The sequence below is a fragment of the Colletotrichum costaricense genome (genome assembly GCF_030867565.1).
Source record: "Colletotrichum costaricense strain IMI 309622 chromosome Unknown Scaffold_28.1, whole genome shotgun sequence".
Lineage (NCBI taxonomy): Eukaryota > Fungi > Ascomycota > Sordariomycetes > Glomerellales > Glomerellaceae > Colletotrichum > Colletotrichum costaricense.
Genome location: NW_026848257.1, coordinates 307278 through 333671, shown reverse-complemented (window position 1 = coordinate 333671; position 26394 = coordinate 307278). Strand labels below are relative to the sequence as shown.

At 53.6% G+C, this 26394-nt stretch overlaps 11 protein-coding genes across 11 annotated transcripts; 4 read left to right on the top strand and 7 right to left on the bottom strand.

The window, feature by feature from the left end:
- Positions 1-938: 938 nt before the first annotated feature.
- CCOS01_16242 (catabolic 3-dehydroquinase) lies at positions 939-1742 on the bottom strand (the record flags this gene model as incomplete). Its single annotated transcript, XM_060464379.1, has 1 exon — positions 939-1742. The coding sequence occupies one exon, from the start codon at positions 1740-1742 to the stop codon at positions 939-941; it is 804 nt and encodes a 267-aa protein (XP_060305143.1).
- A 930-nt stretch (positions 1743-2672) lies between these two features.
- CCOS01_16241 (uncharacterized protein) lies at positions 2673-3509 on the bottom strand (the record flags this gene model as incomplete). The annotated part of the gene is made up of 1 exon (XM_060464378.1): positions 2673-3509. One exon carries the CDS (start codon positions 3507-3509, stop codon positions 2673-2675), a length of 837 nt encoding a protein of 278 aa, XP_060305142.1.
- A 697-nt stretch (positions 3510-4206) lies between these two features.
- CCOS01_16240 (uncharacterized protein) lies at positions 4207-5832 on the bottom strand (the record flags this gene model as incomplete). Its single annotated transcript, XM_060464377.1, has 1 exon — positions 4207-5832. One exon carries the CDS (start codon positions 5830-5832, stop codon positions 4207-4209), a length of 1626 nt encoding a protein of 541 aa, XP_060305141.1.
- Positions 5833-7968: 2136 nt separating this feature from the next.
- On the top strand, positions 7969-8475 carry CCOS01_16239 (uncharacterized protein; the record flags this gene model as incomplete). Its single annotated transcript, XM_060464376.1, has 1 exon — positions 7969-8475. The coding sequence occupies one exon, from the start codon at positions 7969-7971 to the stop codon at positions 8473-8475; it is 507 nt and encodes a 168-aa protein (XP_060305140.1).
- A 460-nt stretch (positions 8476-8935) lies between these two features.
- On the bottom strand, positions 8936-9766 carry CCOS01_16238 (uncharacterized protein; the record flags this gene model as incomplete). The annotated part of the gene is made up of 1 exon (XM_060464375.1): positions 8936-9766. One exon carries the CDS (start codon positions 9764-9766, stop codon positions 8936-8938), a length of 831 nt encoding a protein of 276 aa, XP_060305139.1.
- A 787-nt stretch (positions 9767-10553) lies between these two features.
- On the bottom strand, positions 10554-11429 carry CCOS01_16237 (uncharacterized protein; the record flags this gene model as incomplete). Its single annotated transcript, XM_060464374.1, has 1 exon — positions 10554-11429. One exon carries the CDS (start codon positions 11427-11429, stop codon positions 10554-10556), a length of 876 nt encoding a protein of 291 aa, XP_060305138.1.
- Positions 11430-12690: 1261 nt separating this feature from the next.
- Positions 12691-16268, bottom strand: CCOS01_16236 (SNF2 family domain-containing protein; the record flags this gene model as incomplete). Its single annotated transcript, XM_060464373.1, has 3 exons — positions 12691-12769; positions 12829-13911; positions 13960-16268. The coding sequence occupies 3 exons, from the start codon at positions 16266-16268 to the stop codon at positions 12691-12693; spliced, it is 3471 nt and encodes a 1156-aa protein (XP_060305137.1).
- Positions 16269-16658: 390 nt separating this feature from the next.
- On the top strand, positions 16659-17833 carry CCOS01_16235 (squalene/phytoene synthase; the record flags this gene model as incomplete). Its single annotated transcript, XM_060464372.1, has 2 exons — positions 16659-16789; positions 16864-17833. The coding sequence occupies 2 exons, from the start codon at positions 16659-16661 to the stop codon at positions 17831-17833; spliced, it is 1101 nt and encodes a 366-aa protein (XP_060305136.1).
- Positions 17834-18297: 464 nt separating this feature from the next.
- CCOS01_16234 (30S ribosomal protein S6) lies at positions 18298-18844 on the top strand (the record flags this gene model as incomplete). Its single annotated transcript, XM_060464371.1, has 3 exons — positions 18298-18321; positions 18389-18420; positions 18559-18844. The coding sequence occupies 3 exons, from the start codon at positions 18298-18300 to the stop codon at positions 18842-18844; spliced, it is 342 nt and encodes a 113-aa protein (XP_060305135.1).
- Positions 18845-19497: 653 nt separating this feature from the next.
- Positions 19498-21868, bottom strand: CCOS01_16233 (uncharacterized protein; the record flags this gene model as incomplete). The annotated part of the gene is made up of 5 exons (XM_060464370.1): positions 19498-19930; positions 19982-20156; positions 20206-20291; positions 21401-21444; positions 21785-21868. The coding sequence occupies 5 exons, from the start codon at positions 21866-21868 to the stop codon at positions 19498-19500; spliced, it is 822 nt and encodes a 273-aa protein (XP_060305134.1).
- Positions 21869-23418: 1550 nt separating this feature from the next.
- Positions 23419-26184, top strand: CCOS01_16232 (BRCA1 C Terminus domain-containing protein; the record flags this gene model as incomplete). Its single annotated transcript, XM_060464369.1, has 3 exons — positions 23419-23523; positions 23632-23959; positions 24011-26184. The coding sequence occupies 3 exons, from the start codon at positions 23419-23421 to the stop codon at positions 26182-26184; spliced, it is 2607 nt and encodes an 868-aa protein (XP_060305133.1).
- Between the last annotated feature and the right edge of the window lie 210 nt (positions 26185-26394).

Sequence of the window (26394 nt, the reverse complement as noted above, 5' to 3'; positions counted from 1 at the left end):
CGCTGCCACTTGTGCTGGAGGGCACCTGAACTTCCTCAATCCTCAAGGACCTGAAGATCTCTCAGCCAATGCATGCACCTGAAGCGTCCCCATTGGACGAACCAACGCTTTGGCTGACGCAGGGGGAACTTGGTGGAAAAGAACGGACCATGCATTGACACCGAATTGCTCCTTCTTCGCCGATGTGTCCCATCATCTATGCATCTCTGCCTGCATCTTTCGCTGTCATCAGCCCGTATAACGTACCTCCACTGACGGATATTCAATATTTATTCTGTGCGCTGTGCCTGGACTCCCGCCCATTGTCACGCCTGCATGCATGACGCTGTCCACTCAACATTCTCTCTTGACTATTCTCATATCTACACTGGTAACTGCATCGATCCCTTGGTGACGCCGGACAGCCGAAGCCTGGACCGCCAATGGACACGGCCACGCAGTAGATACGCACAAATAGAGCACAACCCAACGCCACTACGCGATCGCCAACATTCCTCTCTCGTGTGAGCTGCGTCAGTCTTTGCCAGGACCCTACCCGCTTGCCTGATCATGGGTGAGACATTCGGAATCAAACCAGCTCATGTCTTGGGTCGGTGCAATGTTCCAAGAAGAAACAAATCTAACAGCTGAATCCGCCACCCCGTCCGCCATGGCGCCATGCGCGCTTAGCTAATCGCCACATCATGCACGCCTTAGGGAGAGATATGCAAGGATATGCAAGCATTCTGCACTACTTCAACGACCATATTGAATGATGTGTACGTAGTAATAGCATGTGAATGTTCTCTATAACGGCTGTTTCCTATACGCTATGTCGAGCATACCCAGGGTCTATGCATGATGGCTTCTTTCAGGTCGAACTCCAGAGGCCAAGCTCCCGGCCCAAGACATGGTCGCAGGCCTCAAGCATCTACTTGCATCTTGAAGTCGAGGATTCTTCAAGTCTCGAAAAGGCCAACCGGACCATCTTCCCACTCCAACCACCTCTCCATACTCTGGTACATCTTGCTGCAAGCCCTCTCGTCCTCTCCCGTGATAAGCTTGGCATCAATCTCGTAGCCCAAAGTACTCTGCGCAGCTCCGAGGTATCTGTATCCCGCAGGATACCTAGCCAGCACCTCGTCCGCGAAGACTGGTGCCCTGGCCCCATCCACGGGTACAATCTTGTCCTTTTCATATATAAGTTTGACGTACGCAGCTTGCCAGTATTTCTCATCCCTCTCGATGCCATCACCTCTCTCTCCCTTCGTCTTCTCATAGAAAAAGAGGAACCGACAGTCACAGTCGACGTCGTACTCGTAGCCGTCGTGGTGCTTGAAGCGTTGGGTAATGGTGGCCTTCATCTTGCCCACGGCGCGGCCCGTATCTGGTTTCAGCTCAACAAGAGTGCCGCATTCACGGTGCATGATGGAGGCCCCTGACGACTTGCCCGCGATGGACATGCGAATGAAGTCGCCAATGGGCTGTGCGCCGCTCCAAGCTGTGACATGCCATATGGCGTTAGCTTCAGGGGCAAGCAAGATACTTCTGAGAGTAGAAGCATCGTGGGAAGGGCCTTGGTGATTCAACGCACTGGTCCAAACGTAGGCATCCTTGGTGAAGAGGGAGCGGTAGTTGGCCCATTCGCTTGCATCGCGGTAGACAGGCCAGCCTTTGCAGAGCTCAGAAACGGCGAGACGGTCGAGGAGTTCGGTGGAGTTACCTCCGATGTGGGAGAAATGGCGGGTATGTAGGTCTGTCATTGTTTGAGAGCTGATGTAATGAAATGATGCTTCAATAGGGGTCTGAATCTCTGCAAAGCCGTGGTGAAGTCGTGGCTGAGGTCGGGGTGACTATCGTAGTATGGCAAAATGCGAGTGTTATGATTGAGACGAGGAGAATTAACATGTCCGCTCTGGGTACGTAGGCAGGTAGATGTAACAGACCTTCCCAATTCAAATGCTAGTCCCTACTTCAATGTAACAGCTTTGCTTCCCCTATTCATCCAGGCAAATCAGAGCATCGTCACACTTCCGAGGTCCGTACCTCCACCAGCAGAGCAGCTACAAACGTGAAACCACGTGGAAACGAATCGTCAGAACCAGCAAAATTCTCTGAATCAAAAACCTCAACAGAAGTATATACAAAATGTTGAAAAAACCAAAAAACGAACAGACCGGGGGGTCTGTTCAACGCTCTTTGCCTGCAAGGGGCTTCGAACAAGAGCGCTCGCCAGGTTTCACGGAGGACCTGCTAGCACGAGTATATTTTTACCCTGTCCGCCACCCAATTGAGCCACGCACTCAATGACGTGTGGGTGTCCGCTGATGGGAGGATCAGTGGCTCTTTCGAATAAGTAAGGTAGGAGGTGTCGGCTTGCGGGAAGGAGAGGACGGGAAGGAGAGGACGGGAAGGAGAGGACCTTGGTGCCTTCCTCGTAGATGTCTAACCTTGCCGGGACGGGAAAGCACCTTGGGCAGTCCCGGGCACATATTCACGAGAGCTTCGCGGAGAAAGAAGCAAGACCTTGAGGGCCAGGGAAGGTTCCAGAGACGGCAACGGTCTTTGATTCTACTCCATCTACCTCGCCAAGACAGTCCTTCCTGTTATCTATCCCATATCAATTACCCTTGATATCCAGCAACTCCAAGCTCTCTCAGACAAATGCAAGAATGAGATTACTGGCGACGCTCTCAAGTCCACTTCTTCCATGGAACATTCAGAAAGATGAGGACCACCAGCAGAACAACCAGCAGAACCAGGGGATACTTACACCACTGGACAGATGCCGCAGGGCCACCCCCATGACAAACACACGTCTTCATATCCAGTGTTCCCTTCCGCTGGAGTCTCACGCGCTTTAACCCACGACTCACACTACTATCACTACCGCTCCCACTCTCACTCTCATCCTCCGCATCAGTCCCACGAACCGGCCTATACACCTCACCCTTCCACCATCGCAGCGGCGGCGAAACAGGCAACCCAGGAGAATACATAATCCTCCTCAATTTTGACACCCCTCCTCTTCTACCAACAGCAATCGCAAACCCAGCCCGCCCAGCAACGGGTGTACTGGCAGGCGTCCTCGGAATACCCACAGTACCAGGACTAATCCCACCACCAGGCGTCACCGCGCCGGGGCTATCTTTCGTTCGCTCCAGTTCGGCAACCCCCCAATATGTTGATGCCGGCGAGTCCTCCGTCGAGGGGTACGGCGACTTGTTTCCCCAATCCTGATCCGTTCCCCAACCCCGATCCGCTGTTTCCGAGAACGATTCATCGGGAGTACGCTCTAGAACGGTATCCCATAACGTTTTACATGTCGACACTGTCGCGGATGGAGGGCTCACGGGAAACGTCGGGGTATCGGCGGAGTCCGGGGACGCTATTGTCGAAGGGGTCGGGGGAACCGGGTGGTCTGGCGTCCAGGGCGCGGGGCTGCGGCCGGCGAGGAGAGGACTGTTTGCGTGGCGGCGGATGCGAATTGGGTTTGGGGCGCGGCGGCGGCGGGGGGAGGAGACGTACATGACTATGGTTGTGAGAGATCTGAAGGACTGGTGAAGAGGTCTAAAGAGATTTAGGCTGGATTAGGGGCTGGGAATTGAGAGAAGAATCTGACTGGAATGAATGAAGAGAAGAAATGTGACTGATTTGTAGATGCTCAAGATGAGTAGAAAGACTCTTCATAGGACATGACTTATATAATATGCCACATCACAAAAGTCGACTGCGAAGGAGCGCACGAGGAGTAAGGGACACTTAAAATGATTGTTTGTAGCTCCCTCATCCGGCACGGTACCATCATCAGTCAAAGAAGCTCGGCCGGGTCGTTTGTCTCAGGTGCTAAATCTGTAGAAGTGAGGGGCTTGGTTGTTGCTCAAGGTCTTGGGGCATGAAACGAAAGTCTTCCATCAACCATGCCCCAACTGAACATGCAAATTGACAGTTGCTGGATATTAATTCATGCTTCGCAATTATGTGCTACTGCCGTCAGTCTCGAACTCATGGCTGGGCTGGGCTGGGCTACGACATGTGTCTTGAAGAGACGTATTGCCTTCCAAGTATTGATGAAATAGTAGTGCAGCATACGAGCGACCTATGAGGTCTACCAAGCTTCCCGAATGTTATTATACATACGTCTTATTTACATCAACATGCTGCTGCAACATGTCCGAACCAAAACCAAACATGACAAACACCATAAAGCACTACTCATGTTGCATTCTAAAGCTCAGCATAACCTGAAGGACCCATCTCTTCGAGCAGCTGCGGCACGGTCTTCCGAACCAGATCCCAAGCCCAGAGCTCCGTGTTATTGAACGGCATCTTCCACTCACCCAGCACAAAGTTTGAGCACAAGGGGCACTTCAGCTCCCTCGGGTCGAATTTCGATCTGCGGCGATGGGATTTCATCCAGCAGTTCTTCCCCACCACGTGGTTCTCCGAGGGGCATTTAACGCGCACAGCTGCGTGCGGATCTCGCCCTGTACCGAGAGGCTCCATACAGATAAAACAGTCCGTGTCGTCCAGTTTCCGAAGCTCCGCCTCCCTGAGCGGTGCGACCGCACTCTCGAGGAGGCTCTGTCTGGAGAACTCGTCTTTAAACCTCAAGGATGCGTTGCGTAGGAGGATATACTCGGTATGCTTGTAGTGGCCAGGGCTAGTGAGCATGCCACCTGCGTACGCACCACTCCGGAATCCAATAGAGCCCCTTTGGGTAATGGACACTACACTCCACTTGAACAGGCTGACAAATAGTGTGCCTAGGTCTTGGGGGAGGTTGGCCCTCATGACGTCTGTGTCGACGTGCCAGAATTCTAGGAATATTCGGCTGATGGAAGCGATTCGTGCCCTCGTCAGTCCTGGATCGTGGGCCAGGAGATGCGCAACAAGGTTGGAAACTTGCATGCGCGTATCAAAGTTGGCGGCGACAAAGTCAGCGAACAATGGTGCACGAAAAGAGTTGATTAGAGAGCGTTCCCACTGGTCTCTCCCGCCGAACGAATCGATTTTTTCCGTCAGTTGAGCCGTAAGAACTCTTACTCGGTCCATGATATCAGGGGCGCTTTTCAGAACAGGCACAACCGTGACTTGCTCGCTTTCGTGAGGCTTACGGTCGCCAAGGTTGATTAAAAAAGTGAAGTCGGGCTGTTGACGGTGGGATTCAGTGTGCTGTTCGACAGATGGAAAATCTGGATCGAGCTCTCCATCGTTGGCCGGCCTCCGGGTGTGGGCTAACAATCGATAATTAAATTCATCCGCGAGTCGATTGCCGGTGTTGGCACCGGACCAGAACCCTCGCCAAGGGAAGAAATATGATTGGGAGACAATCCGCCGCATAGCCGCAGCGTTGTTGTGAAGCTCAGTGATCCTGTTTGTATCGAACTCCTTGGTGGCATCGTCTGTTTCTAAGCATTCGCAGTAGGGACCATTTTCGACATGGTCTTTGTTGAAGCGGCAGGCTGTCTCGATTTTGCTGACTCGATTGACAAATTGATCATCCGCATTTCCTTCAAACCTAGTCGGAAGTCGCTGTCCCGCATCCATCAATGCCATATTGAGGAATTCGACCATGGATTTGACATATTGCTCCGTAGCTGCTTGTGCTTCCATGCAATTCTCATCAACCATGCTCTCGGTAAGTCGTTTCGGTTTGGTGAAGGGCTGAAGGAATTTGCCGGTGCATTCGTGACAGGCGATATCATATACCTCGGATTGCTTGGCCAGAGCCTTCGGGTCTAGACACTCGGCGTATCTCGGGCTGGCGCATCGAATAATGTACTGGAAGGTATGCCGCGAAAACCTTCCCCCCGGAAAACATCTAAAGTTTCTCGTGAGAAGGATACACATGGTAAACGTGAGGGTGGCGACAATGTCGAGCAGTCCGTCAGCAAGACTCAAAGATTAGCATAAAAAGGACAAAAGTGTCAAGCCAAGGGTAGTCTGGTTGTTTTGTCTCTTTAAGAAGGATAACGGTGATGACATGGTATAGCCATAAGTTGCTGGGCTGAGCATCCGGCCCGTGGTCTGAGAGTCGAGAGAACCTCGAGTCATATTCAGGCATTGCTACTACATTAAGGGAAGTCAACAAAGGCCAACAACTGCCCCTTTCTTTGACACTTTGAAAAGTAGTAGGTGATACCAAACATCCCGGTTGGGAAGATCTAGAGCCGTCGACATTGGCGGTCGGTTGCGGCAGCAGAACTATTCGAACTCGTCAAAGACAATGCGAGTCCAAAGGGAGAAGTCACGACTTTTGCGTATTAGTGGAAAATGACAATAGCAATGGCTCTTTCTGCCAAGTCACAGCACAATGCCCCCGGCGTAAGGAGAAGGTGCCCCTTGGGTTCTGGTCCGAGCTGCAAGACATTGTGCATGGAAGACACATGGCACTTGCTCAGAATCTCTTTCATGGTATCCAGGTGACGATACCACAGTTCCAAATGTCGTTTGGCGGCAGAGTGTGATGCCCAGTTGGGCCAAAGACGAGAGATTGTAGACGACTGCAGGATGCAGCTGCACGGCGGCTCGTGGTGTAGGCCGACTGGCTGGGAGACTGCTGCGAGTTCGCCCTGTCTGTTCGGCCCAGGACGGCCATTTTGATTGGTTTACTTCCTGATGAGGGAATCCTAGACGATTCAGGCCCAAGAAGCGAGAGGCTTGGCTGAAAGAACAAGAGTGATGTTTTCGTTTCGTAGTCGCAATGAAGAGGGTGCGATGGAATGGGTTGGAAAGGTGTACTTGAGGAAGAAGAGGCAGGAGGTGGAGGAGCAGCTGAGTCATCGGTCCAATTAAGTAAGCCAGCCCCTCAAGGTCCCCAGGTCTTCTAGCTGAGCAACCAAGACAGTTCTTGAGCTGTACGTACTTCGCAACTCACTGCTGGTAACAGAAGACGAGGTGGACAGGATCCATCGTGAGATCCATCCGTTGACATTCCCCCGTCACCGACTCGCCTTTTTCCCACGATGGAACACCCGCAAGCCCCGCTGCCTACTCCGGACAGGCCTCAATTAGCCTTTGGCACTTGTCGACGTGTTCGATCGCGAGCTCACCAGAGCGGCGGGTACCAATTGACCCCTTGGTGGTCTTGATGCCCAACCAGCCAACTGCGATCTCCGTGTTTGCCTCCAACCGCACCGCCCTTTGCTCACTTATCACGTCCGGTAACGCAAAAGAACGCTCTGGAGGGGCGACTACCAAGCCTTCAAGAAGAAGAAGAAGAAGAAGAAGAAGACGATCCAGCCAGACCAAGACCAACCAGTGCAGTCGCCGCCATCAGCAGGACGCCATCAGCCCATTGCAGGAGAGTGGGAGACGAAAGCCTCACCTAATGTGACTGGCGGAAAGTGACCCCCCACGACACCATCAGCAATAGCTTCGAGAGACTACTTTTGGGCTACGAGCGGCCCGACGAGTGCGGGAACTGCTGCGGTAGGGGACCATCGCCACGCCTACCACCGGTTCATTGGTTTGGCGGCTGCATGGACCGCGCATAATCGCGCCCAGCCTGCTCCTGAGTCTGCTGCATCTGGAGAATGCCTTCGTTTTTCGGCTGCTCCTTCGATGCGGATATACAGTCTTACACTCCCTTCTTCTTCTATTTCTCCTCCGCATTCGCTGCACGATGCCACTCTTGCATATGCGGCCCCTTGTGTTATCCTCTCGGATTCACCACGGAACCTCCTTCAACCCAGGCGAGCTGCCAGCTACCTTACACCGTCAGTGACCCCCGTCCATCTTGCCCATCATCTCATCCATAGCAGCCCAAGGGATGTTGAGGTTAAATATGTCTCGTGGACCTTTGACACCCTATCTGCTACGCAGGTTGTTCTTCTTTCTCTGCTTCCACGTTCACCATGTCACAAACTGTTCTTTTCGTACGATTCCGGTCTCCCTCTATTGTGATACTTTGATCATTACTGTACCATTCATATCTTCTATTATTCGACTCAACAACATCACCGGCTATCTTTCCCCGGATACTGAATGTATATCCCCCAACCCCTCAATGGCCGAGTGCCGAGAAGCTTCGGTCTTGAGAGAGAGCCTCGCTCCCCCGATTTCGAGGTGGCAGCGCGTGCAGTCAAACACCACAATACCGTCACAAAGAGACAGGTCTCGATATCAGGTGGACAGACCACCAACCTGACCGTTGGTGTCACGGTGGGGGTGGCCATCCTCGTATTCATTCTGGGCGCTGGAGCCTTTCTCTACTATTATCGAGTGTCTCTCAAGAAGATTAGTCGCCGTCGACATCGTCGTCGCCGACGCCATCACTCCCACAAGTCTTACAGCTCAAGGAGCTCAAAGAGCTCGGCCGACGACGGCCCCGCCTCTCATCCACCTCCTCGAGGGCCGCCCTCCGCGCCACGCTCTACCGCCCCATCTGCCACGCCTGCTGATCCCCCTGCCGGCGCGCCGGCCGATGCTCCAGCCGACCCTCCCGCAGACCCTCCAGCTGATGCCCCAGCTGATGCCCCAGCTGAGAAGTAGTCTTGGGTGGGTGTTACACCCTCACACCGGGCGAGACTCAATACTAGGGAGGGGGCTTGTAAAAGAAAGTCTCAGGTACATTGTGTCCTTCACTATAAAGCTTCAACAAACTGACATGAAAGAAGGATTCCATGACCTGACGCGAGTTGTATTATGCAGAATTTGGCATTTGTCCGGAGCGGGAGTTGGCGGATGAAATTTCCAAGGCGAACCCAGGCGCCACTATCTTTCCTATTGAACCCAGCAGTGTTGTACGTTTGCGGTGTGTATAATCTTGAATCGATGATTGTTGTTTTGGTCTGTGTCTAAAGCAGCTCGACTTATGTATCTCTTGGTTCTATATGAGCATTGGTCTTGCCTTTGAACCTCCAACCAGTATTTGGAACACTCGCCTTCTTGCTCAGAAGGGCTGAACCTCCCAACATGCCTCCCTTGGGAGACCGGCTTCATCACTATACAGTTACACAGCCTCCATCTCATTTTCATTCACAATCGCAGCTCCATTACCAGCGGCCTCCCTTCTCAGATCTCGAGCTTCCGGCGGGATACCGCACAAAGAATCAAAGAACGAGTAGCAGCACTCGTTACAAGTCACCTCCCTGTCACCATGTATATCGTCTTCCGTAGCGAACTGCTCCAGCCGGAAGTTGGGGTCTACGCCCCATCCCATTTCTAATCCCATGTCCTGGCCAGGCGCCGGCCCGTAGTCGATGAAGCCGTCGCCCAGCGGCAAGTCCATACCGGGAACCATGCCCATTCCCATTCCCATACCAGCTACCGGAGCTGGATGCATGGGCATAGCCGTCATGGGAGGCGTAGGCATGAATCGTATCGTAGGCTCTCGAGGCTGCGAAGAATGTTTACTCCTGCGGTTAGATTTGACCTTGGCCTTCCGCTTTGCTTTCTTGCAAGTCTTCTTGGGCTTCGCCTTTCGTTTGGCATGGTGATGATGCTGGCTGTGTTTGTGATGGTGGTGGTGATGACGATGCGTCCACCCATGGACGTGCAGGTGACGGGCAGAATGTACGTGGGCATCCATTTCAGGCTTCGAATGTACGTGATGGATATGAGATTTATGTATAGGAGGCTTGTGAGGGTGGACATGCTGTACTTGATGGTCCATCTTTTTCCGCGGCTTGGGAGAGAAAACGCAGTTGAAGCAGAAGTATATGAGGCTCACGGCAGCCAGGCCTCCGACGAGACAGCCGATGAGCATTCCTGCTATTCTGCCTTCCTCGCCACGACGCACCAAATGACTTGCCGGGACTGGGGATATCGGTATTGGCGCCATGTTAGGGGCGGCCGAGGTCTGGCCTCAGCTGCTTTGTGCCGTTTCTCGTGTTCTAGTCATCGGCTTGTTCGCTGTTCTAGCATCGCCATGACTATTTCGTTTTCCCCATTCATCTCAGAGGGAGAGGTGACGATAGTTGTATGAATCATTTTTGACCTTTTCTAAGCTTGTTAGCATCGTTGATCTACAAAAGCCAGTTTGCCCCAAGCTATATCTTCAGGGGGAACAATGAGACACTTGGAAATAGCGAAGCAAGCGGTAAACCCACGACAACCGGTCACGACAATCTCTCTCTTCACGCAGTCTCGAAAAGTGGTTGTTTCAGGCACGCCTTCACGATTCCCAGAAAGTATATTCCAAACAATCGAATGAGGCAGTACAACGTAGCACTCTCATCAAGCCACCGCACGCTCGGTACCCAGCCATGTTTGCGTCTGCGTCTACGATACAAGCTGGTCATTGCTGACTCTGCGACCTCTGCATCCCAAACTCGTGCTTGCGGCAGCTCAGGTAGCAAATAAGACGGGACGGGAGGGGGGCTGCAACTATTCTAGATTATACATTATCCTACAAACCACACATTTAGCCGTCCATCCACCCCTTCGACCACACCGCTGCCGAAAATTCAAAGTCAAGAGAAATCCGGGTATTGCCTCCGTGCTACTGGGTATTGCCATTCCAAGCCGTCGTCGAAATCATCGCTCATCAATCTATGTACGGAAAAGAGAAACTGGGTATCTCATATACGCACTTCCTCTGAGGAAAACATAACACAGAAACCTCCCCCTCAACCCCTCCGCCGACCGCGCCTTTCCTCCCTCCTCTCCTCCCTCTCCCGAATCTGCACCAAAACAGACCCTATAGCCTCTTGCACCTTGCCCGAGCGCTCCATAAACGCATCGTAAAACTCGCAGTCGGCGTGTCCGGGCTGTCGCTCGTTCAAAGAGATGAGCGTGTTGGATAACGTCTCCATCTCCTCTTTCAGCGGCGCATAGTCGGTCCCGTATCCGCGTCGGCGGCGGCGGTGGGTATCGTCATCGCCGCGATGGTGTCTTGACGGCGAGGAGGGCGAGCCGGGTGCGTGTGAAGGGTACCCGTCGTCGCGGCTGTGGCGTCTTCTCCGGTCACGGTCATCGTCTTTGCCACCACTGCCGTGTCGTCTCCCGTGAGAGCGATCTTGCGAATGCCCACGAGAGTATGAACCGCGGTCTCGGCTGCCTCTTCGTCCCTTGCCATGTCTCCGTCTCGCGTCTTCCTCTTCATCGTCCTCCCCTCCACCGCCACCGAAGCGCTCCATAGCTTTAGAAAGGATGTTCTTGCCCAGGTGCTCCAGCATCTCCATGTCCATGTTCGGAACGCCGCCTCTAGCGCGCTCGTCTTCGTCGTGGCCATGGGTGTTGCGTGTGCTAAGGCGCCGGTCGTTTCTGTGTCCTCCTCCATTCTTGTCTTCGTCGCCGCCGCCGCTCAGCTTCTTCATGTACTTTTGTACTGCATATTCGACGAGTCCTCGAGCGAGAGTTTCGATAATGATTTCGATTTGGCCGTGATTATTGCCGCCTCCGCCTCCGCCCCCGCCGCTGTGTCGGTTGCGATTGCGGCTGCCGCGATTTGGGGACGCCGCGGTGTTGCGGGAGCGTGTTAGTGTGCGTAGTAAGCCATCCATGACCACGGGGGGTCGGGATGCATTGGGTTTCCTTGTGCTGGTTGTGCGAATGTGGTAAAATGTGAGTCGAACGAGTGTGAAAGGTGTAAAGAGTGAGCGCTCAGTGGTGTAAGTGAATCACTCTCGGATAGTAAGGGTGCAAAAGAATGAAAAGGAAAAAGTGAGAAAAGAGCAAATGAATCGCTCTTCTTCTTCTTTTCTGAGGCCCTCTTCGACTTTATTTTTCCAATTCAGTAGCTTGCGGGTTAAAGCTTCTTAGCTTGGTCGTTGGTGGCACGGCGAGTCGTGCGGGTGGTTATTGGTCATGTGGTGATGGTGTTTTCTCATGTGATTGAGTGTCCGTCTGCCTGTGTGCAAGTGAGACAGCAGCACTCAGGCGCTGAAGAGAGCTGGTGAGTATTAAGTAGTCAGTCGGTCGCTCTTTCCAACTCTGCACAGGCAGAGGGTAAAATGACTTTTTCTGTTTTCGAAATGACCCCCGGTCTGGTGCGGATTCAGCGTGGCTCAGTTGTCTTTTGTTTTTGGGCAGTGTGATTGATTGTTTTGTTGGTGGTGACTAAATGAGCGAGTGAGGTGACAGCGACAGAGTCACAGACTAGGCGCAGCGTGTGAGGCAACCCGGGGAAAAGCGGGTTATCGTCGGAAAAGTTGTTTCGCTGCCTAAGAGACATTGCATGTGAACTTTTGGATGATTCTGTGTTTATTCGTGGTTTGCTTCCAAAGTCCAAGAGGTCTTTGGTGGATATTGAAGCTCCGAATGTTTGTGCTTTCGGCCTTACCGCGTAGGTATGTGAAGGAACAGCCGTACGCGATGGTCAGCTGGAGGTGAAACTGCGAACGCTTCTTCAACTTGGAAACGACTATCATGAATAATCATCTTCATATCGCGTTGTCCAAAATCTCCATCATCATCAAGACCTCATCCTCAAGACCTCATCCTCTAGGCAAGTGCTTCGGTGCTACACTGAGAGTAATGTCATGCTCGCTCATAGGCCGTTCTGAGACGTCAAACCTAGCATAATACTTGACACTTCTGCATACCCTTCATTCACCGATACATGAGACTGGTTTGAATGTGTCCATTTGAAAATAATTGCGCCGTGTTACCGGCAAGTTCGTGCTGGACCGCCTCTTCCACCGGTGCCTAGCACTAGGGACACTATGTTTATCATTGATCATGCCATCCCAGGCACTTTTCCCCAGCGACGCCTTGTAAATGCACATATGCCAGCCATGAGAACCATTACGTGAGACTTTCCCCTTAGCTGAGAAGCTCCTTGATGTCCTCGATCCGCGCAAGCTTCTTCTCCTCGTCGCTCATCATTCCTAAAGACGTAGCACTAAGGGTATCAAGTCAGCAAATACTCGGTCATCCAGCACACCGGATGGGTCAACTCACATAAACTTCTTCCGGTCCTGTACCCGAAGCATCCTTTCCTCCACGCTCCCCTTGACGATGAAGCGGTAGACCTTAACCTCCTCGTCTTGGCCCATGCGATGCACACGATCAATCGCCTGAGCCTCAACCGCGAAACTCCACCAAGGATCCATCATATACACTCTCTTCGCAGACGTCAAGTTCAGCCCCACGCCACCAGCACGAAGACTGATGAGCAGCACAGTGAATGTCTTTGACTCTTGGAACTCAGTCAGGACCGCCGCGCGAGCCTTCTGCGCCATGGATCCGTCGAGGCGAAGGAACTTGATATTCGCCCGTGCCAAAGCCGGCTCAATCAGTGTCAAGAACGATGTAAATTGGCTGAAGACAACAGACTTGACCCGCGGCTGCTCCCTTCTCAGGTCACGCAGGGCCTTAATCAAAGTCACGACCTTGGCCGAGGAGTTATTCACACCCAAGCGCTGTAGACTAATCTTGGATTTCTTGAACACGTCCGGGTCGTCGTCGTGGCGAACGACCTCGAATAGGTCGCGATAGTTGATCTCGGATCGACAGTTGGGGCAGGTCGGCACCTTATGCCGATCTGTTTGGTGCTTCATGTAATCCAGAAGGCACTTCTTGCAAGCAGAGTGCCAACATCCAGTGACCGTCTGCTCGACCATGGGCTCTTCGGCGCAGATCGGACACTCGCTCTCGGCTTCGTCGCGGATCTGGCCGAGGATATGGGCTCCAAAAGCAGCTGTGTTAGACTCCGTTTCGGATATAGCTGCTGTGAAATGTTCAATCAGGGAACCTAGGTCCATGTCGTCCGCAAGACCGGCAGCCATGTCAGCTGCAGCTCCAGCTTCTACCTCGTCCGCGACGAGCTCCTTGTTTCGTACCAAAACCGGGTGGCAACAAGACTGTCGTAGGCGCAAAATGTGGGCAAAAATGCTAGTAAACGCTTTCATCACCGTGCCTGCTTCGACGTTCTCTCTGAACGATTGCTTGGCTCTCGTAAAGATGTAGTCGTAAATCTCTCGTTCGGTCTGACTGAGCTCGACATCAACGATTTCAACATGTTTCGGTGGAAGGGGTACCAGTCTTCCAAGGGTTAGCTAAGGTGTGACAATCCAGGGTGCATTCACTTACGGCTCGCCCTCAGGCGTCTTCATGTCTTTGGTACGCCTGAGAACTAGAGGCTCCAACACGGTCTGCACCACGTCAAGTGCCCTCATAAAGTCCTTGGACTCGAAAGGGACAGTGATGAAAGTCTTCCAGAACGAAAAGTTGTTCCAAGGCTCCACACGAAGGAAGCGAACCAGACTGAACAGATCCTCCAGCTTGTTGACGATTGGCGTTCCAGTCAACACCCATCTGTGTTCGGCAGATATTTCGTAACACGCTTTGGCAGTTTTTGACTGTCGGTTCTTGATGTGATGGCCCTCATCCAGAATGACGCGGAAAAAGTTGAGCGAGAACAGTCCGGTATGAGACGACTTGTCACCCTTTTTAGCCGCAACTTGGTTGAACTCTGACAACACCACACCGTAGCTGGTAATGACCACATCAGGCGCAGACGCTGCGCTCGCGGCACAACACACGGCCTGAAGATTATTGGCCTTTTCGTTGCCATAGTACACGATGGCCTTGAGAGTGCCTTCTTTCGAGGCCTTCTCAGCTTCACTATGCCACTGCGCCAACAATGACATTGGTGCCACGACGAGTGTTGTACAAGGCGCATCTAGCACGCTCGATGAGTTGGAGGCAAGCCTTGGAAGCTCATTGACGGACGTAGGAACACTACCCATCGCCTTGGCTTGCCGCGCGACGTCAGAGCGGTGGGTGTGGACTAGACTGAGCATCTGGATGGTCTTGCCGAGACCCATCTCATCGGCTAGGATACCACCGAGGCAGTTTTGCTCTTGAACAGGAAAATCGAGAGAAAGGTCTCCCGAGTATGGGTTGACGTAGAAATGCTGCTGGTCGTGAACCTGAGGAAGCTCCTTCTCGTCCGTATCCTTGAGTGGCCATGTGTATTCCTCCCACAGAGGGTGCATGCTTGGCTCCCTGTTGCTCTTCTGGTCCTTTTCCTTGGTCATCATCCAATGCAACGCTTGCTTCTGGTAGGGTCTCAGGTTCATAGCAAAGGTATCGGCAGGTTCCGCTTCGGGTGTGTTAAAGTCGAATGATTGGGCCTTACGGTAAAGGGCATCAAGCTGGTCTTGCTCCAGCTCTTCACCCTCCTCTTGCTCGTCTGAAGGGGGCGAAGATCCGGGTGCTCGATCGATTGTCTTGGCAGTGTCTTTCTCCTTTTTCTCATCCATCTCTGCAGCCTGCAGCAAGCCTTGCCGTTGGTGTTTGGACGCTGTGGCATTGGCTCGCGTAGGTTCAAGATTGATCTCGGAAAAGAGCTTCACTAACGCCACTTGCCTAAGACGCAGCTCCTTCTCCTCGGTCGATTCTTTCTCCTCGAAGAAATTGATCGCCCTGTTTTCTGATACCTTGAACCCAGGCCGATGGAATGCTGAGGCAAGCAAATGACACTTCAGCTGGATGAAAACGGTGTCGTTCGTTCGGAGACGCTCAGGGGCATATACGCAGGTACCCTCAAACTTGCATATCTGCTGGTCCATCAACGTTGAGACCCATTCGGCTGTTTCTTTCTCCAACCTGCCAATCTCGGACCCGCTGCTGCTTGTGAACCGCACTAGGACGTCGTTTCGCTTTGAACCTGCAGCTGGGCCACGCGGCGGAGCGTTTGCGACGCCGAACTTCGTATGTAACTTGGACTTTGGCGGTTGGATTTTTTGCCGCTCAATCCTGACTACATCGCCGTGGTTAAGCAGATTTGCCCCGCTCCGTGTCGCCCAGCCCTCAACACCGAGGGAGCCTATATATCTTGCCTCGGGCATGGTTCGTCTGATCGCGGGCTTTGGTGCATCCTCCATGGGAATATCTTGCTTTATGGTGTTGGCCGCGGCTGGTGGCGGTCGAGAAATGGCATTCAGAGCCGGAGATTTCTTCTTGAGGTTCTTCCACGTGCCATCAAAGTACATATTGACGGCTCGCTCGAGGTTATTGTCGCAGCTATCCCGAATTATATCCAGCACCTCCGCCGTAACCTTGTCTCCTATGAAGCTCTCAAAGGTTTCCTGGTCGAAGGTCATGGCGGACTCTTCGCGCTGCATATTTGAAGACGGGCCGGATCGGTTGGAGGCATCGTCGACTGGCTGTTCTACAAGCGGTCCGCGTGGTTTCGAGGGCGAAGACGGGGGCTCAGTATCCTCGCTCTTGATCTGGGGCGATTGATCGTCGACATCTTGGAAAAATCGCTGCTTCGGTTGCGTTGGTGGGGTGGGTAACACCGGGCTGGACTGATGGCTCAACACATCGTCGTCCGAGGCGGCAAAGAAGCGTCTCCTCTTCGCCGGGGGTTCAGGAGACTGTCGGTATTCCATAGCTGTTCAGTCTGCCGCCATGAAGGTTTCCACGATGGCGGGTCGTATTGGGTGGTGTGCCACTGACACTGAACGAGACGAACCGCCACCAAAAGTTACCTGGGCAAGGGACCTGGGTTCGGAAGACGCGAGGCGAATCAGTCAGCGCGACGGGGCGCGTCGGGTCGTCATGTGACTGCGTGTCTACTGAGGTAAGTCAATTAAGAGACACCCCGGCAAAGACGTCATTACCCGCAACCACAAAGTTCGACCTCGGAGTTTTAGTGCACTTGCACAGTGTAGCAGCAGCAGTGGACAAAGAAGACGGCCCCACAGCTTTCCATCCAGCTGCAACTCGCGAATTTCAGAAGCAGCACCGACATGGCGCATCACACCAGCGTCTTTTCCTGAATGAATCGCACAACACGGATCGCCGGCCATGGCCTGAGAAGGCTCGTCCAGACCCCTCCACAGGGCACCAGGGGCATTGTCACAGACGCAGACGTCGTCAAGGCGAGGAAATACTGCCAATCGCAGCTGCAGTACGACCGCATCCCATCCCCCGAACCAAGAGGTGGATCTTGACCGTTCCAAAAGATTCTGACTTTCCCAAAAGACACAGCGACTACGATGCGCATATAATAAGCCGCCTCGTCCCGGCGCGCGCAACAGACACCTACCTCGCCCTCCGCAGCCTCAACCTCGAACTAGTCCGCCTCCCCGAGCTCGTCTCCAACCCGACCATCGGTCAGATGCGCATGCAGTTCTGGCGCGACTCCATCGACAAGACCTTTGCCGGCGCCCCCCCGGCCGAACCGATATGCGTACTCCTCCACCAGGCGCTGCAGGACCTGCGCGCGCGCTCGCCAGGCAACGCCACAGCGAGCTCCATCAAGTTCTGGGTGCAGCGGCTCGTCAAGACACGGGCGAAACACATGGACAATAGACCGTATGCGTCGCTGGCCGCGCTTGAGGAGTACGCCGAGAACACGTACTCGACGCTCATGTACGCCACGCTAGCATCGATGCCGCTCCGCTCCATGCAGGTGGATCACCTGGCGAGTCACATTGGCAAGGCGTGCGGCATCGTGGCCGTCTTGCGCGGGATCCCCGTGCTGGCGGCGCCGCAGCAGCAGCCCGCGAAATCCCATGCCGGACCGGGCGGCGGACGACAGGATCCCGCGCTTCTCCTCCCGCTAGATGTCATGGCGGAGGTCAACCTGCGGGAGGAGGATGTCTTCCGATACGGCCCGCAGGCAGAGGGCTTCCAGGACGCCGTGTTCAAGGTGGCTACGCGGGCAAACGACCACCTCATTACGGCGCGGGAGATGCTCAAGAACCTCAAGGCTGGGCAGGACGCCGGTCACGAGTTTGAGCACCAGGGAGAGGCGGAGCACGTGTACGAGCCGGAAGAGGATGACACGCAGCGGGACCTTCGACGAGGGTTCGGAGTGCTGCTTGAGGCTGTGCCGGCGCAAGAGTACCTCACGAATCTAGAGGGGACCAACTTTGACCCTTGGACGGTGAAGGCGAGCTGGAAACTGCCTTGGCGTCTCTGGCGTGCGACGAGCAAGAGCCAGATCTAAGTGGCCACAATGAAAACGGTTCTGTACAATCACGTATCGGACGGTGTCACAACATCAGTGGGTTGGCGGTGTAAGAGTGCAGTGTAAGACTAGCTTGGCTTCTGGTTGAAGAGGCCGTGTTAAAAAGTAATCATGCTCCCCATGAGGCCTAGGTAATCATTTCTCAATCATAATTGAGTTGAAGCGTAAACCCCATCGAGAGACCCAGTGCTGACATTTCCGTCACCTGGATTGGCCGGCCCGTCCGCGGGGACAGTGCTAATGACCAACCTAATCACGCGCCACACGGCCGTGGCTGGAGCTTCCTTTGCACCCCCACATTTCCTTGAGATCCCAGCGCCAGCCGCATTTCGGAAAATTCCACTTTGTGGCGCATGAACTCCCGAAATAATTTGGCAATCGTCAATTGGAGCTTCTTCCGAACTTCGAATCATCCCCAGTATAGCGTCAATGTCGATATCAAGATGTTGTACGAACTCATAGGAATTGTAAGTCGCTCCTCTTATTCTGCTGCCGACATCTTGTCTCTGAAATAAGTAACTAACATCATCACAGGTGCGACCGGGCTCCCTCGCCGAGGTGAAAGAGTACGCGATCCCTCCATCTCTACCCATAACCCCCTTCGATCCCAGGACCTCAAAACCTCCCGCCATCTACCATCGCAAACCCTCTCCATCATACAAGACCTCAAGTCCAAGCCTCATCTAACCAATTACTCTCTACAGAATCGCCCTCACCGCCGGTCAAATCGTCCTCCGCAACGGCGGCGTCATCCGCGGCATCTCCAACTGGGGCGTCTTCACCCTCCCGCGTCCCGTCGCAAAGGCCCAGATGAAGCACAAGGCGGGCCACTACTTTGTCATGCGCTACGACGCCTCATCTGCCACCCACAACGACATGCGCACCACCATCAACCTCGACCCCCGCGTCATCCGCACTGCCCACGTCAAGCTCGGCGACGGCAAGCTCGAGACCATGGCCCGCTTCGGAGACGTCAAGTGGGATCAATGAGCGCGTTTTCAGGGGAAGGAAGAGGAAGACGGCCCCCAGACGTGAGATGGGCATGGAATGACACAAGGGAGTTCGTGGATCATCACCGCCGCGGATGAAGAGTGGGAGACCGCACAGCATGGGGTGTACAATTCTCCTTCGCGTGGGAGTCGGGAATCGTGGCTCGCGGGCCTTAAAATGACAGTTGTTGTATGATACGGGATCCACCCCCGAGCCGGCGCCGGGGACGTTTGATTGCGCATGAATAGAGCCGACGATAGTTCGGAATGTATAAATATGTGGCACGCCACTGATATAACTTGGACGTAATGATTTACTAAACCACTGCGTATAAAAAGAATATGCACTGTTTTTGCACTCAGGCTTTTGTCAATCTGATATTCGCAGTTCACAACTGCATGCGCTAGGCTAATGCTGAAAATCTCTACCTTTGGCCATGGTATCTGGTCTCCCGACGTAGCCTATCTCTGTGGTTTCAGCGGCCTCGCTGTTACTAGACGTCCCGCTGCTATGTACCAAGTGTGTGTGGAAGGCGTGCCGATTTGCACTCCTCCTACCGTCGTCGGATCCGTCCCAGTCATTATCTCAATGACCTTTGGTCGTGAGTTTCGGCCTCATGTGGTGATGCCGATCCGTGGTCTGTTGCAATATTTTTAGGCGTCCAAGTCCATTGTCTCGGACTTGCCAATCCCTCTCTCTTTGCACCAAGCCACGAAGTCATCAATTACACTAGGCCATGCCCCATCCTCGTTCCAGAAAGACAATGACTCATCTGCCATGGACTTGGTCGCAAATTCGAGGATCTGGTTCCACATGTCGCGGTTAACAGATCTGGTCCACTTCTCTTCGAGAAACTTCAACCACAGCTGCAGCCAGTCCTGGTTCTTCGTCTTCCACTCCCAACCTGGTGGCGAAAAGAGGACGTTCCAGTAGACTGTAGCAATCTCAAGGTTGAGTGCCTTTTGGGTCGGCTCCTTGCTGGCAACGAAGGTGTGCCGATACACCTTTCTGAAGTAGGCAGGGTCAGTTGAAAGACTGCTGACCAGTGACTTGATGTGAGAGACGTGCGCTTGACGCGTCGCAGCACTATAATCATGTTAGTATACTGGAGGCTGACGCTGGAAAAGTTGTTCATACCCAGACACCTTCCAGCCATCGACGAAGCCTTTTCTGGTGATTTCTCCAACAGACGGTGCCTGAAGGAGTTCCATCACGACTAGCAGCTCAGCGTTCTCGATGTTGACGCCCAAGTCGCCGAGGTACGCCATGGTAGTGTCAAGACCCAGTGTGTTCTTCTCGTCTTTTGAGTCATCTGCCTACTGTTAGTCATGGAATCAAGGGGCTAGGCTGTGAGAGCATACCTCGTAGCTTGTCAAACATTTGATTCAACGAAGTATCAAGCGCCGAAGTCGTGGGGGTGGAAGTTCCGCTGGCGCCAGAGAAGTATCTTTAGGAATTGTCAGTCAATGCTTTTCTGCAACACAAGAGGCAACAACTCCATAAGAACGTAAACATATTTGAGTTATTGAAGCTTCAAAAGACGCAAGTCGGCTGGCAACTTTGCGCAGGACATGGCACACTGAATGGGTGGAATACCCAGACTGATTCTTCTCCTCCGCAACGAGGTTATTTCTTGATGTCTTGCGTCTCGAAGACCACAAACTCAAGCCTTTGGTAGGCAAGGCATTCTTCACTCCTTTCCACCCCATCGTCTTGGTGCTCCTGCCTTGTCTCGGCGTCAATCAGTCCCAACGTGCTTCGGGGTTCTGGCGCATCCAAGAATGAAGCACGCCGGCTGGTGCGGAATCGACACAACTGATAGAGGCTCGAAAAGGCAAAGGTGCGCTGAATGCCTGTAGCCGTTTGTGACGAGATGCTTAGGAAGATGAAGAGTGCTAGCCAATTTCTCCATACAAAGGACCGTGACCTTCGTGGTGGTCGGATATGAGTGGCACCGCGGTGACAGCCGGCCCAGTCCGGAAAAGCGAGGCACTTGCGTCAACTAGATCGACCAATGGACGGGAGACGGCCGATCAAAGCAACGACGGTGGCGGCTTGCCATGGCAGTTCGTTGCTTTAAGAGCCATTTCGTCCGCGTGAATGTTTCAGGAGCAATTGTCGATCGGCGTCGGCTCGGCCTTTCTCCTACGGTGTGGGCAACAATGTATCCCCAAAGAGTGAACTGTGACCTCGTAGCTGCAGAGGTGCCTCTCTCCGACGGGTGCATTGGAGCAGCGCAACGCTGAGTAGCGCTCCGAGGGGGGTTCGACGGCGTTTCCCCCACAAAGGGCATCTCAGACCGGGCCAACAACCGAGCAAGTCAAGTATGAACTAACGCGGTATCCTTGCGTGCGCTGCAGGTCAAATTGCCCGAGAAGGGCCGGCGCATGATGAGATGAGTGGTTCGGATAACATTATACGGGCGGTAAAAGGCGATGGCAGAAACGGCCATGTCCAGCAAACAACTGGGGGCGAGCGAGACCGAACGAAACGACACAAAACCGCGGCATAGACTATAGGAAACCCCGTGTAGTATATCGGGTGAGTTGCACTTACGCATCAACGGCTTCATTGAGCTTGTATCCGGCGTTCTTCAGGTACTATTCGGAAGCTTGTAGTCAGCACTCCATTCCGCCTTCAAGATCCAACGGCCCGGTGGGCGGTCTCGTCTTCCACCAGCTGCCCCCCTTCCCCGCCAAGGCAGTATCGCGTCGAAGCCCAGTAATGTTCCAGCTACGAGACAGCACAACGCAAAGCAGCGCAACGTAGAGTAGCGGCGCATGACAGGCTTCGACGTTTCGCCGATAGTTCAATAACGAGGTCCACGTCTTGCGAACCGACGAGGACGATGAGGGGTTGGGAAAGCGCATGCGTCGCATGGCAGACGAGAAACCGAGGCACCAACAGAGATAGGGTATTCTTCTCTGGGCTTGGACTCACCCTTTGTGCAGTTCTGTCACTTGCACCCGTCAACTGAACGAACTGGGTGGTCATCGCCTTCTGGGAGGTCGATGTCGGCGCCATTGTGCTCGCAGCAGCTCTACCTCCGTCTGCGTGTGGCCGTATTGCCCAAAACTATCTTCCTGGTTCGGATGTAGGTTGAGCGAGTCGCGTGACGCAATTCGACCGCTTTCAAGAGTCGGTGACGATGCGACGACTGAGGGTGTCGGCAAGAGGGCAGTACGCTTCGTGGCAGAGAGGAAGAGGTCGAGTGTCAGCCGCTTTTTGAGGAGACGAGGCGAAGTTCGTGCAGGTCAGACGTGACGGGGTGCGTGGGATTGAAGGTCGTTATTGCAGTGGTGTGGTCGGTTGGGAAGGGAGGAGAGTAAGGTGGTGGAAAAGAGCTTCGGAGGGGTGGGAGCAAGCAAGGCTGAAGCCGAGATGGTGGGGTAAGAGCCAACGAGCGATGCCTTCCAGTTTGGTTGCTGAAGGTCTTCCTGCCTATGGCGGGGCAGTCTGTGATTTTTGGGCGGTAAGGCTCTCGCTCCTCAGTGATCACCTCACTCCAAAATGACCTGCCTTGAGGTGCTGTACTCCGTACTTTTGGTGCAATGACGGACCGTGGACGGCGGGAAGTGGGACCTTCCGACCGCAAGAGCCCGCATCTTTGACCCCGCCTTCCTCATTGGGCCTCATCTTGGAAGGAACATTCTCCCGCGTTTCTATGCGTGCATCTCATACTCACCGGCCTCGTTAAACTCATTGCAAAGACTCTCAGACCTTCTTCTGCTAATCATTCCCAGTTGCTCTGTCAATCACCTCTATCCTCGTTTGAACTTATCACTATAAGGTCCGAAGGCTCTCCCTCCAGATCTCATGCGTGTAAGGTAGACGATATCATTCGGCAACTCCTCTCATATCCGACGACATAGACACCAGAATTCAATATTGCCTCTTGAAATGAGACTGATAAAGGCCTCCCTACTTCCTGCTTCCCAATAAATCAGCTCGAGGCTATCTTTTTCATAAACATACAAGGCTTCATTTCATGTCATGAGGATCACGATGATGAGCCAAGACCAACACTAAGACTAAGACTAAAACAGCTATTCTTGAGGGGCAAGATCGATTGATGTGTGCCCTACAAAATAAAGTTATATTGACTGAGCCATTCAATAAAAAGCTTCCGGTCGAACATTCTCGCAAATCAATGATTAAACGCACTTCTATTTGAGTGAGGTTAGGTGAGGAAGCTGGGGTGAGAGTTCAAGCCTGAGACTCGTCTCGTTGTCTAAGGCACCTTGCTGGTCCGATATTTGCACTGTGTTCTTCCCCAGAAAAGCAACCTCTTCACAGCCTTCATCGTCCAAGTACACAGTGTGAACACACCATGATAAGCCCCACCACGAATGACGTCTACCAATGGCACTTGTTGCGCTTGGCAACTGTTTTAATTGATTGGGCAGGCAGCAGACGCGACTTTTTTCTCGACGCGCCGTCCCGCTGTTGCATGAGGTACCGTACCTTACACCACAGCGATAAAGACCACCTTCTTTGTGAACACCCAACCGTCGACAGGATAGTCAGTCTTGAATGCTGCCTCGAGGACCACATAGCTACCGACATGCCATAGGATGGACTCCCCTCGCAGTCGGGACTCGAGCGAGCCGGCCATCGACCCTGCGCATCCCTTCAAGGGCGTGGTTGTGTGCTGCACAAGCATCCCGCCAGACCAGCGAGTAAGTTGTGGTGATGCACACATTCATTCGCCCCTCTCTCTACCCTGATCCGACCTCTATGCTGCTTCCCATAACCTCGCCATGACCCATCTTCTCACCTTCATATAGACACAAATAGCAACAAAGACTGAAGAACTCGGAGGCATCCACAAGTACGATCTAACTCCCGACGTGACACATCTTGTCGTAGGAGACTACGACACACCCAAATACCGACATGTCGCCAAAGAACGAACCGATATCAAGGTCATGGATGCCAAATGGATCGATACAGTAGGAGATCTATGGATGAAGGATGCCGATATTGACTTTGCCGCTCTCGAACGAGAGTGGCAGCTCAAGCCGCTGGAGACGTGCGGCCATGTGGTCGATGCGGCCGATTCTACTGAAGCTAAGCGCGGGAGTCTGTTGCTTTGTATGACTGGCTTCGACGATCGTAAGCAAAGTTGACTGGCGTTCTTTCCATTCTCAACCTGACCTTTCATAGCCGATCAACGCAACAGCATCATCGAGAAAATCACTTCCAACGGCGGCGCATATACGGGCGATCTAACAAAACGAGTCTCCCACTTGATCGTCCGAAAACCGGAAGGAAAGAAGTATAAGGCCGCCAGAGCATGGAATATCCGCACAGTATCGCTGGCCTGGCTCGAGCAGAGCATCGAGCGCGGCCTGATCCTCGACGAGCAGTGTTTCGATCCCGTCCTGCCGGCCGAGGAGCAAGGCCAGGGCGCCTGGAACAGAGTAACACCAAGGAAGGCGTCCGCAGGGAAAAGATCGAGATCAGGCGCGGGCGAGATTGGGCAGAGAAAGCTCAGGAAAACGGCCAGCATGAAGCTCGGCAGCCAGCGAGACATGCTTTGGGGAGATATCCTCGGTAACAAGCCTTCCGCCGAGTCCGCCGGGCCTGGTGATACGGCGGACAGGATTGAAGTTCAAGACTCTGGCATCCACGATCGAATGGTTCAGTCTGATCCTGACGCAGGTATATTCTCTGCATGCTCTTTCTTCATGTCTGGGTTTGAGCCATGGAAATCCAAAATTCTCGCAGACACCATAGTTTCCCTGGGGGGACAAGTTTGCGACTCCTTCCAAGAACTTTCCACCAAAGGCTATGAAGCGAGATCGACCCGCAGGCTTCTTATTGTCCCACAAGAATCCCAGCCTTCAACGCACCTTCGGGTTCCGCCTGAGCACATCGACAAGATCCAAATAGTGACCGAGTTCTTCATCGAGCGATGCCTGCATAACAAAGCTTTTCGCGACCCAGACAACCATATTCTAGGTCGCCCGCTACCAGTATTCCCAATTCACGGCTTCAAGGATATCTCCATCTGCACGGCGGGGTTTAGTGGAATCGACCTGCTGCATGTGGAAAAGGCAATCACACAGATTGGTGCTCGGTTCGCATCACGGCTCAACGACACAACCTCGGTGCTGGTGTGTAGGGCGCTCGCGGAAACGAGGAAGGAGAAGCTGAAATTGGCCCTCGACAATAACATCCCGGCTGTCAGCTCGGAGTGGCTTTGGGAGTGCATGACAACAGGTTTCAATGTGCCAATCAAGGAGTTCATGTTTCCTGAACTGGGCCAGCCTTCTAGTCTCCAGCCCAAGCCAAAGCCCAAGGAGACAACTAGGGAGGATATGAAGCAGGCTTTCCAAAGGACAAGGTCTGAGCCTGTGCCTCAAGCTTCGAGAAAGCCAGCGGCAAGGCACTCTACAGTCGTGGGTGGAATCGACACAACAGCCTTCCTAGACGATGAAGGTCGGCAGAAACCTGCTACATTAACTGCGAAGGTTCCAGCCGTGAGAGAGACTTCGTCGGCAGCCTTTGCGCATCGCGAGACAACGATTGCAAAGGCTGAGTCGACCGCCTCCCTCCAGTTCCAGACAGCCAAGACGCACCAGGCAGACAGTTTTGGTGCTGGGACAGTGCTACCGTCATTGACAGACGCAACGCCCAGCGACTTGAAGGCGGAGCAGCCAGTGAGGCAACCTGTGGGACTGGCCAGAACCACGAGCGTAGCCGACAGCCTGGATGCGACCCCTATTTCTCTAGCCGAAGCGCAAGCTCCCGTCGAGCCCGAGGCTGTTACCGATGCAGCCAGCGAGCAAAACCAAGTCAAGACGAAACCAATAGATTGTGACGAAGAGGAAACGGAGGCGGAGCGCAAACGTCAACGGGACGCAATGAAGAATGCGGAGAAAGAAGACCTAACTTCCAAGCTCGCATCTCTGATCGAGTCGAAACCCAGCAGCGAGAATGCCCCCGATGTGGAAGGCTCAGGCCCGTTGCAGCAACCGACAAGACGTGCCAAACGAATATTTGGGCGTGCTATCAGCAACGCGTCGGCAGCATCTAGCGGAAGCGCCGAGTCGCGCATGGACTCGATGGGCCGGACCGCGGAGGAGAAGCCTCAGCAGGAGAAGGAGCAGGAACCACCATCGACGCAAATACAGTACCAGGACCCTGGCGCCCAGCAGCATCGGGCCAAGATGATGAGCAAAATTGCCAGCGTTGGCGGCGAGGGTGCCGGCAAAGCGGTGGCTCCGTCTCCTCCCGTCGTCAGTCAGCCTGCCAGGAAGAAGATTTCTACCATTGGAGGATTTGACTTTAGTGACGAGGCAAGGCCCAATACCAGGCAACTCAGACGCAAGTAAGTAGAAAGAAACTGTGCCGGGTTACTTGAACATCGGTATTTGCTTGAAACAATCGAGTTACTTTGCGCGGATTTCGTTTGGATTATATCATCATGAGAGGACAAGGGGGAACGGCTCGCACGTTTGCGAGAAGCGGGCGTGAAGAGGATGGGTGGGGAAGGGGTTATAGCATTGCATAGCATGATAACAAAGGAACATGGAATTGACGAC